Source organism: Taudactylus pleione, unplaced genomic scaffold (assembly GCF_031769625.1).
Source record: "Taudactylus pleione unplaced genomic scaffold, aTauple2 ptg000912l, whole genome shotgun sequence".
Classification (NCBI taxonomy): domain Eukaryota; kingdom Metazoa; phylum Chordata; class Amphibia; order Anura; family Myobatrachidae; genus Taudactylus; species Taudactylus pleione.
The window spans coordinates 205639-217754 of NW_028285313.1; the positions used below are offsets into that span (position 1 = coordinate 205639).

The window sequence follows — 12116 nt, forward strand, 5'->3', positions numbered from 1 at the left end:
ATATACCAGGGTCAGTGTGTGGTAACCAGTGTACCTCTATATATACCGGGGTCAGTGTGTGGTAACCAGTGTACCTCTCTCTATACCGGGGACAGTATGTGGTAACCAGTATACCTCTATATATACCGGGGTCAGTGTGTGGTAACCAGTGTACCTCTATATATACCGGGGTGAGTGTGTGGTAACCAGTGTACTGCTATATATACCGGGGTCAGTGTGTGGTAACCAGTGAACCTCTATATATACCGGAGACAGTGTGTGGTAACCAGTGTACCTCTATATAAACCGGGGTCAGTGTGTGGTAACCAGTGTACCTCTATATAAACCGGGCTCAGTATGTGGTAACCAGTGTACCTCTATATATACCGGGGTCAGTGTGTGGTAACCAGTGTACCTCTATAAATCCCGGGGTCAGTGTGTGGTAACCAGTGTACCTCAATATATACCGGGGTCAGTATGTGGTAACCAGTATACCTCTATATATACCGGGGTCAGTGTGTGGTAACCAGTGTACTGCTATATATACCGGGGTCAGTGTGTGGTAACCAGTGTACCTCTATATATACCAGGGTCAGTGTGTGGTAACCAGTGTACTGCTATATATACCGGGGTCAGTGTGTGGTAACCAGTATACTGCTATATATACCGGGGTCAGTGTGTGGTAACCAGTGTACCTCTATATATACCAGGGTCAGTGTGTGGTAACCAGTATACCTCTATATATACCGGGGTCAGTGTGTGGTAACCAGTGTACTGCTATATATACCGGGGTCAGTGTGTGGTAACCAGTGTACCTCTATATATACCAGGGTCAGTGTGTGGTAACCAGTGTACTGCTATATATACCGGGGTCAGTGTGTGGTAACCAGTATACTGCTATATATACCGGGGTCAGTGTGTGGTAACCAGTGTACCTCTATATATACCAGGGTCAGTGTGTGGTAACCAGTGTACTGCTATATATACCGGGGTCAGTGTGTGGTAACCAGTTTACTGCTATATATACCGGGAACAGTGTGCGGTAACCAGTGTACCTCTATATATACCGGGGTCAGTGTGTGGTAACCAGTGTACCTCTATATATACCGGGGTCAGTGTGTGGTAACCAGTATACTGCTATATATACCGGGGTCAGTGTGTGGTAACCAGTGTACCTCTATATATACCAGGGTCAGTGTGTGGTAACCAGTGTACCTCTCTCTATACCGGGGTCAGTGTGTGGTAAACAGTGTACTGCAATCTATACCGGGGTCATTATGTGGTAACCAGTGTACTGCTATCTATACCGGGGTCATTATGTGGTAACCAGTGTACTGCTATCTATACCGGGGTCAGTGTGTGGTAACCAGTGTACTGCTATCTATACCGGGGTCAGTATGTGGTAACCAGTGTACTGCTATCTATACCGGGGTCAGTGTGTGGTAACCAGTGTACTGCTATCTATACCGGGGTCAGTGTGTGGTAACCAGTGTACCTCTATATATACCAGAGTCAGTGTGTGGTAGCCAGTGTACCTCTATAAATCCCTGGGTCAGTGTGTGGTAACCAGTGAACTGCTATATATACCGGGGTCAGTGTGTGGTAACCAGTGTACTGCTATATATACCGGGGTTAGTATGTTGTAACCAGTGTACTGCTATATATACCGGGGTCAGTGTGTGGTAACCAGTGTACTGCTATATATACCGGGGTCAGTGTGTGGTAACCAGTGTACCTCTATATATACCGGGATCAGTATGTGGTAACCAGTGTACCTCTATATATACCGGGGTCAGTGTGTGGTAACCAGTGTACTGCTATATATACCCGGGTCAGTGTGTGGTAACCAGTGTACCTCTCTCTATACCGGGGTCAGTGTGTGGTAACCAGTGTACCTCTATATATACCGGGGTCAATGTGTGGTAACCAGTGTACCTCTATATATACCGGGGTCAGTATGTGGTAACTAGTGTACCTCTATATATACCGGGGTCAGTGTGTGGTAACCAGTGTACCTCTATATATACCGGGGTCAGTGTGTGGTAACCAGTGTACCTCTATATATACCGGGGTCAGTGTGTGGTAACCAGTGTACTGCTATATATACCGGGGTCAGTAAGTGGTAACCAGTGTACTGCTATATATACCGGGGTCAGTCTGTGGTAACCAGTGTACCTCTATATATACCGGGGTCAGTGTGTGGTAACCAGTGTACTGCTATCTATACCGGGGTCAGTATGTGGTAACCAGTGTACCTCTATATATACCGGAGTCAGTGTGTGGTAACCAGTGTACCTCTATATATACCGGGGTCAGTATGTGGTAACCAGTGTACTGCTATATATACCGGGGTCAGTGTGTGGTAAACAGTGTACCTCTATATATACCGGGGTCAGTGTGTGGTAACCAGTGTACTGCTATCTATACCGGGGTCAGTATGTGGTAACCAGTGTACCTCTATATATACCGGAGTCAGTGTGTGGCAACCAGTGTACCTCTATATATACCGGGGTCAGTGTGTGGTAACCAGTGTACCTCTATATATACCGGGGTCAGTATGTGGTAACCAGTGTACCTCTATATATAACGGGGTCAGTGTGTGGTAACCAGTGTACCTCTATATATACCGGGGTCAGTATGTGGTAACCAGTGTACCTCTCTTTATACTGGGGATAGTATGTGGTAACCAGTGTACCTCTATATATACCGGGGTCAGTGTGTGGTAACCAGTGTACCTCTATATATACCGGGGTCAGTATGTGGTAACCAGTATACCTCTATATATACCGGGGTCAGTGTGTGGTAACCAGTGAACTGCTAAATATACCGGGGTCAGTGTGTGGTAACCAGTGTACCTCAATATATACCGGGGTCAGTATGTGGTAACCAGTGTACCTCTATATATACCGGGGTCAATGTGTGGTAACCAGTGTACCTCTATATATACCGGGGTCAGTATGTGGTAACCAGTGTACCTCTATATATACCGGGGTCAGAGTGTGGTAACCAGTGTACTGCTATATATACCGGGGTCAGTGTGTGGTAACCAGTGTATCTCTATATATACCGGGGACAGTATGTGGTAACCAGTGTACCTCTATATATACCGGGGTCAGTATGTGGTAACCAGTGTACCTCTATATATACCGGGGTCAGTGTGTGGTAACCAGTGTATCTCTATATATACCGGGGTCAGTATGTGGTAACCAGTGTACCTCTCTCTATACCGGGGACAGTATGTGGTAACCAGTGTACCTCTATATATACCGGGGTCAGTATGTGGTAACCAGTGTACTGCTATATATACCGGGGTCAGTGTGTGATAACCAGTGTACCTCAATATATACCGGGGTCAGTATGTGGTAACCAGTGTACCTCTATATATACCGGGGTCAGTGTGTGGTAACCAGTGTACCTCTATATATATACCGGGGTCAGTGTGTGGTAACCAGTGTACCTCTCTCTATACCGGGGACAGTATGTGGCAACCAGTGTACCTCTATATATACCGGGGTCAGTGTGTGGTAACCAGTGTACCTCTATATATACCGGGGTCAGTGTGTGGTAACCAGTGTACCTCTATATATACCGGGGTCAGTGTGTGGTAACCAGTGTACTGCTATATATACCGGGGTCAGTGTGTGGTAACCAGTGAACCTCTATATATACCGGAGTCAGTGTGTGGTAACCAGTGTACCTCTATATAAACCGGGGTCAGTGTGTGGTAACCAGTGTACCTCTATATAAACCGGGGTCAGTATGTGGTAACCAGTGCACCTCTATATATACCGGGGTCAGTGTGTGGTAACCAGTGTACCTCTATATGTACCGGGGTCAGTGTGTGGTAACCAGTGTACCTCTATATATACCGGGGTCAGTGTGTGGTAACCAGTGTACCTCTATATATACCAGGGACAGTGTGTGGTAACCAGTGTACCTCTATAAATCCCGGGGTCAGTGTGTGGTAACCAGTGTACCTCAATATATACCGGGGTCAGTGTGTGGTAACCAGTGTACCTCTATATATACCAGGGTCAGTGTGTGGTAACCAGTGTACCTCTATATATACCGGGGTCAGTGTGTGGTAACCAGTGTACCTCTCTCTATACCGGGGACAGTATGTGGTAACCAGTATACCTCTATATATACCGGGGTCAGTGTGTGGTAACCAGTGTACCTCTATATATACCGGGGTCAGTGTGTGGTAACCAGTGTATCTCTATATATACCGGGGTCAGTATGTGGTAACCAGTGTACCTCTATATATACCGGGGTCAGTATGTGGTAACCAGTGTACTGCTATATATACCGGGAACAGTGTGCGGTAACCAGTGTACCTCTATATATACCGGGGTCAGTATGTGGTAACCAGTGTACCTCTATATATACCGGGGTCAGTGTGTGGTAACCAGTGTACCTCTATATATACTGGGGTCAGTGTGTGGTAACCAGTGTACCTCTATATATACCGGGGTCAGTGTGTGGTAACCAGTGTACCTCTCTCTATACCGGGGACAGTATGTGGTAACCAGTGTACCTCTATATATACCCGGGTTAGTGTGTGGTAACCAGTGTACCTCTATATATCCCGGGTCAGTGTGTGGTAACCAGTGTACCTCTATATATACCGGGGTCAGTGTGTGGTAACCAGTGTACTGCTATATATACCGGGGTCAGTGTGTGGTAACCAGTGAACCTCTATATATACCGGAGACAGTGTGTGGTAACCAGTGTACCTCTATATAAACCGGGGTCAGTGTGTGGTAACCAGTGTACCTCTATATAAACCGGGCTCAGTATGTGGTAACCAGTGTACCTCTATATATACCGGGGTCAGTGTGTGGTAACCAGTGTACCTCTATATATACCGGGGTCAGTGTGTGGTAACCAGTGTACCTCTATAAATCCCGGGGTCAGTGTGTGGTAACCAGTGTACCTCAATATATACCGGGGTCAGTGTGTGGTAACCAGTGTACCTCTATATATACCAGGGTCAGTGTGTGGTAACCAGTGTACCTCTATAAATCCCGGGGTCAGTGTGTGGTAACCAGTGTACCTCAATATATACCGGGGTCAGTATGTGGTAACCAGTATACCTCTATATATACCGGGGTCAGTGTGTGGTAACCAGTGTACTGCTATATATACCGGGGTCAGTGTGTGGTAACCAGTGTACCTCTATATATACCAGGGTCAGTGTGTGGTAACCAGTGTACTGCTATATATACCGGGGTCAGTGTGTGGTAACCAGTATACTGCTATATATACCGGGGTCAGTGTGTGGTAACCAGTGTACCTCTATATATACCAGGGTCAGTGTGTGGTAACCAGTATACCTCTATATATACCGGGGTCAGTGTGTGGTAACCAGTGTACTGCTATATATACCGGGGTCAGTGTGTGGTAACCAGTGTACCTCTATATATACCAGGGTCAGTGTGTGGTAACCAGTGTACTGCTATATATACCGGGGTCAGTGTGTGGTAACCAGTATACTGCTATATATACCGGGGTCAGTGTGTGGTAACCAGTGTACCTCTATATATACCAGGGTCAGTGTGTGGTAACCAGTGTACTGCTATATATACCGGGGTCAGTGTGTGGTAACCAGTTTACTGCTATATATACCGGGAACAGTGTGCGGTAACCAGTGTACCTCTATATATACCGGGGTCAGTATGTGGTAACCAGTGTACCTCTATATATACCGGGGTCAGTGTGTGGTAACCAGTATACTGCTATATATACCGGGGTCAGTGTGTGGTAACCAGTGTACCTCTATATATACCAGGGTCAGTGTGTGGTAACCAGTGTACCTCTCTCTATACCGGGGTCAGTGTGTGGTAAACAGTGTACTGCAATCTATACCGGGGTCATTATGTGGTAACCAGTGTACTGCTATCTATACCGGGGTCATTATGTGGTAACCAGTGTACTGCTATCTATACCGGGGTCAGTGTGTGGTAACCAGTGTACTGCTATCTATACCGGGGTCAGTATGTGGTAACCAGTGTACTGCTATCTATACCGGGGTCAGTGTGTGGTAACCAGTGTACTGCTATCTATACCGGGGTCAGTGTGTGGTAACCAGTGTACCTCTATATATACCAGAGTCAGTGTGTGGTAGCCAGTGTACCTCTATAAATCCCTGGGTCAGTGTGTGGTAACCAGTGAACTGCTATATATACCGGGGTCAGTGTGTGGTAACCAGTGTACTGCTATATATACCGGGGTTAGTATGTGGTAACCAGTGTACTGCTATATATACCGGGGTCAGTGTGTGGTAACCAGTGTACTGCTATATATACCGGGGTCAGTGTGTGGTAACCAGTGTACCTCTATATATACCGGGATCAGTATGTGGTAACCAGTGTACCTCTATATATACCGGGGTCAGTGTGTGGTAACCAGTGTACTGCTATATATACCCGGGTCAGTGTGTGGTAACCAGTGTACCTCTCTCTATACCGGGGTCAGTGTGTGGTAACCAGTGTACCTCTATATATACCGGGGTCAATGTGTGGTAACCAGTGTACCTCTATAAATCCCGGGGTCAGTGTGTGGTAACCAGTGTACATCTATCTATACCGGGGTCAGTGTGTGGTAACCAGTGTACCTCTATCTATACCGGGGACAGTATGTGGTAACCAGTGTGCCTCTCTCTATACCGGGGACAGTATGTGGTAACCAGTGTACCTCTCTCTATACCGGGGTTAGTATGTGGTAACCAGTGTACCTCTCTCTATACCGGGGTTAGTATGTGGTAACCAGTGTACTGCTATCTATACCGGGGTCAGTTTGTGGTAACCAGTGTACTTCTATATATACCGGGATCAATGTGTGGTAACCCGGCGTGTCTCTATATACCGGGATCAATGTGTGGTAACCCGGCGTGTCTCTATATACCGGGGTCAATGTGTGGTAACCGGCATGTCTCTATATACCGAACCTCTCACCCGATGTTGGGTGTTGTGGTTTATCTCTGTGTCTACCAGTTGGGAGATTTTGGTGTGTATTTACCTTTCCCAGGAAGTGTTTGCGGTACAGCCGCGCCGTGTGGTTACTCTCAAGTTTCACTTTGCCACTCGGAGACTGAACATTCTCAGGATCAGACAACAGGGACAGGTCGTGGTTGGTTCCCTCGATCCAGTAACCTCCAAACTGCGGTAAGAGGATGAGTGGATGGGGTCCGTCCCTTCCTAGGACCTGCGTACATGACAATATGGGGAGGTACAGGGTGCAGGCAACGGGATACATCTAGATGTGATAGCAGAATATAATACACCAGGACCCGCCTCTGTATACAATATAATAAGGGTTCTGTATATATTATAGTCAGGAGTATCTGTAACAAAGCTCTCTGCTACAGGTCAGATATACCTACATATGCCTTAATAAACATTAAATGACAGAAAATTCCCTTTGTCTCCCACTTGTGCCCCTGTCTGATAGTGACATTATACCATGATCTGACAATCCGTATCGGTACCTCTGTGTCCTGTAGTGAGGGGCAATGCCACTCGTCTTAGATTGTAAGCTCAATGGGCAGGTCTAGCTATGACTTCACGTTACTGAATGTAAACTGTTTGCAGATAAACAACATAATTATTATATGGAGGTTTAAATATAATGCATAATAATTAAAACAATTATAGTACTTCTGTCAACCACTTCTTTATAATGATGACTCTGAGATCTGTAATCTGTCACCAGCATAAATACATCACATACGTAGTGTTATTGGGAAAGGGGAGGGCACAGGTGTGGAGCCGCGCCAAACGCCTCGGAGATCAGATCAGTATAACTCCCAGTTCCAGCTAGCTGTGAGATACTGTAGTAGCTTCATCACCTCTTACCTCGTGTACGCTGGGGTACGGGATGTAATCCTCTTCCGTCTAATGGGGGGAATAAGACATTTATATCATTCACTAGTACATTATTATCCTCTGTCCTGTAATAACTAACCAGTATATCATTATCCCCTCTGTGTATTACATTATTATTATTATATATCATGTAATACCTAATCATATCATTATCCCCTCTGTGTATTACATTATTATTATATATCATGTAATACCTAATCATATCATTATCCCCTCTGTGTATTACATTATTATCCTCTGTCCTGCAATAACTAACCATCATATCATTATCCCCTCTCTGTATTACATTATTATCCTCTGTCCTGCAATAACTAACCATCATATCATTATCCCCTCTGTGTATTACATTATTATCCTCTGTCCTGCAATAACTAAACAGCATATCATTATCCCCTCTGTCTATTACTATTATACCCTGTCCTGTAATACCTAACCATCATATCATTATCCCCTCTGTGTATTACATTATTATACCCTGTCCTGTAATACCTAACCATCATATCATTATCCCCTCTGTGTATTACATTATTATACCTAATACCTAACAATCATATCATTATCCCCTCTGTGTATTACATTATTATACCCTGTCCTGTAATACCTAACCATCATATCATTATCCCTCTGTGTATTACATTATCCTCTATGCTGTAATACCTAATCATCATATCATTATCCCCTCTGTGTATTACATTATTATACCCTGTCCTGTAATACCTAATCATCATATCATTATCCCCTCTGTGTATTACATTATTACACCCTGTCCTGTAATACCTAACCATCATATCATTATCCCCTCTGTGTATTACATTATAATACCCTGTCCTGTAATACCTAACCAGCATATCATTATCACCTCTGTGTATTACATTATTACACCCTGTCCTGTAATACCTAACCATCATATCAGTATCCCCTCTGTGTATTACATTATTATACCCTGTCCTGTAATACCTAACCATCATATCATTATCCCCTCTGTGTATTACATTATTACACCCTGTCCTGTAATACCTAACCATCATATCATTATCCCCTCTGTGTATTACATTATTATACCCTGTCTGGTAATATCTAACCATCATATAATTATCCCCTCTGTGTATTACATTATTATACCCTGTCCTGTAATACCTAACCATCATATCATTATCCCCTCTGTGTATTACATTATTACATTGTTACACCCTGTCCTGTAATACCTAACCATCATATCATTATCCCCTCTGTGTATTACATCATTATACCCTGTCCTGTAATACCTAACCATCATATCATTATCCCCTCTGTGTATTACATTATTATCCTCTATCCTGTAATACCTAATCATCATATCATTATCCCCTCTGTGTATTACATTATTATACCCTGTCCTGTAATACCTAACCATCATATCATTATCCCCTCTGTGTATTACATTATTATACCCTGTCCTGTAATACCTAACCATCATATCATTATCCCCTCTGTGTATTACATTATTATACCCTGTCCTGTAATACCTAACCATCATATCATTATCCCCTCTGTGTATTACATTATTATACCCCGTCCTGTAATACCTAACCATCATATCATTATCCCCTCAGTGTATTACATTATTATACCCTGTCCTGTAATACCTAATCATCATATTATTATCCCCATATTATTATCCCCTCTGTGTATTACAATAGTATACCCTGTCCTGTACAGTGGCGTAACTGGGGGGGGTAAAGGGGGGCCCATGCCCTGGGCACTGTTGGACTCGGCGGCATCGGGGGGCAACCTCCCGCCATCCAGGTCAGTGCTGACATGGACGAAACTGCTTCAGAAACCTGCGTTCATTTTCGGTCATGGCAGAGCTCTGATTGCGACACCAAATTCTTTTACTAAAAAAATCCAAAGTCTGCTGCTGTATTTGCACAGCGCTGGTGGCTGCATGAGAGGGTCCACTCTACGTCCGAGAAGGACACACATTTATACTAACAATGCTGTGTACAATGGGCTTTGGGAGAGGTTTGCGTAATGTAGATTTGGGGTACATGGAAGCGATGGACTATAAGTCACAGTAGCCACCGCCAAGGAATATATAAGTCAGTGTAGCCATCGCCTAGGAATATATAAGTCACAGTAGCCATCGCCTAGGAATATATAAGTCACAGTAGTCACGGCCTAGGAATATATAAGTCACAGTAGTCACGGCCTAGGAATATATAAGTCACAGTAGCCACGGCCTAGGAATATATAAGTCACAGTAGCCACCGCCTAGGAATATATGTCACAGTAGCCACCGCCTAGGAATATATAAGTCACAGTAGCCATCGCCTAGGAATATATAAGTCACAGTAGCCACGGCCTAGGAATATATAAGTCACAGTAGCCATCGCCTAGGAATATATAAGTCACAGTAGTCACGGCCTAGGAATATATAAGTCACAGTAGCCACCGCCTAGGAATATATAAGTCACAGTAGCCATCGCCTAGGAATATATGTCACAGTAGCCACGGCCTAGGAATATATGTCACAGTAGCCACGGCCTAGGAATATATAAGTCACAGTAGCCATCGCCTAGCAATATATAAGTCACAGTAGCCATCGCCTAGGAATATATAAGTCACAGTAGCCAGCGCCTAGGACTATATAAATCACAGTAGCCACCGCCTAGGAATATATAAGTCACAGTAGCCACCGCCTAGGAATATATAAGTCACAATAGCCACGGCCTAGGAATATATAAGTCACAGTAGCCACCACCTAGGAATATATAAGTCACAGTAGCCACCGCCTAGGAATATAAGTCACAGTAGCCACCGCCTAGGAATATATAAGTCACAGTAGCCACCGCCTAGGAATATATAAGTCACAGTAGCCACAGCCTAGGAATATATAAGTCACAGTAGCCACCGCCTAGGAATATATAAGTCACAGTAATCACGGCCTAGGAATATATAAGTCACAGTAGCCACCGCCTAGGAATATATAAGTCACAGTAGCCACCGCCTAGGAATATATAAGTTACAGTAGCCATCGCCTAGGAATATATAAGTCACAATAGCCAGCGCCTAGGACTATATAAATCAAAGTAGCCACCGCCTAGGAATATATAAGTCACAGTAGCCACCGCCTAGGAATATATAAGTCACAATAGCCACCGCCTAGGAATATATAAGTCACAGTAGCCACGGCCTAGGAATATATAAGTCACAGTAGCCACCGCCTAGGAATATATAAGTCACAGTAGCCACGGCCTAGGAATATATAAGTCACAGTAGCCACCACCTAGGAATATATAAGTCACAGTAGCCACCGCCTAGGAATATATAAGTCACAGTAATCACGGCCTAGGAATATATAAGTCACAGTAGCCACCGCCTAGGAATATATAAGTCACAGTAGCCACCGCCTAGGAATATATAAGTTACAGTAGCCATCGCCTAGGAATATATAAGTCACAATAGCCAGCGCCTAGGACTATATAAATCAAAGTAGCCACCGCCTAGGAATATATAAGTCACAGTAGCCACCGCCTAGGAATATATAAGTCACAATAGCCACCGCCTAGGAATATATAAGTCACAGTAGCCACGGCCTAGGAATATATAAGTCACAGTAGCCACCGCCTAGGAATATATAAGTCACAGTAGCCACGGCCTAGGAATATATAAGTCACAGTAGCCACCACCTAGGAATATATAAGTCACAGTAGCCACCGCCTAGGAATATATAAGTCACAGTAGCCACGGCCTAGGAATATATAAGTCACAGTAGCCACCGCCTAGGAATATATAAGTCACAGTAGCCACCGCCTAGGAATATATAAGTCACAGTAGCCACCGCCTAGGAATATATAAGTCACAGTAGCCACCGCCTAGGAATATATAAGTCACAGTAGCCACCGCCTAGGAATATATAAGTCACAGTAGCCACCGCCTAGGAATATATAAATCACAGTAGCCATCGCCTAGGAATATATAAGTCACAGTAGCCACCGCCTAGGAATATATAAATCACAGTAGCCATCGCCTAGGAATATATAAATCACAGTAGCCACGGCCTAGGAATATATAAATCACAGTAGCCATCGCCTAGGAATATATCCGCGTCCAGGGATGGAACGATCACTTACACATACAGTAGCTAATAAACAGGGATTTACCTTCAGAGGGGGAGGAAGCGAATATCTCTGTTCATCCATTCTGCAGCCCTGAAATGCAAAATTAATGAATCACCGCACACAACCATACCGCGCATGGCGCTACCCAGCA

At 44.4% G+C, this 12116-nt stretch overlaps 1 protein-coding gene across 13 annotated transcripts in view; it reads right to left on the bottom strand.

The window, feature by feature from the left end:
• Positions 1 to 12116, bottom strand: part of RAP1GAP (RAP1 GTPase activating protein) — a 269542-nt gene that overhangs the window by 54618 nt on the left and 202808 nt on the right. For all 13 annotated transcript variants that reach the window (XM_088459482.1, XM_088459487.1, XM_088459489.1 and 10 more), the window contains 3 exons: positions 12008 to 12055; positions 7836 to 7874; positions 7000 to 7185 (listed from right to left, as the gene is read on the bottom strand). In XM_088459482.1, the coding sequence (XP_088315608.1) occupies positions 7000 to 7185; positions 7836 to 7874; positions 12008 to 12055 (273 nt within the window). The remainder of the gene's footprint in view (positions 1 to 6999; positions 7186 to 7835; positions 7875 to 12007; positions 12056 to 12116) is intronic.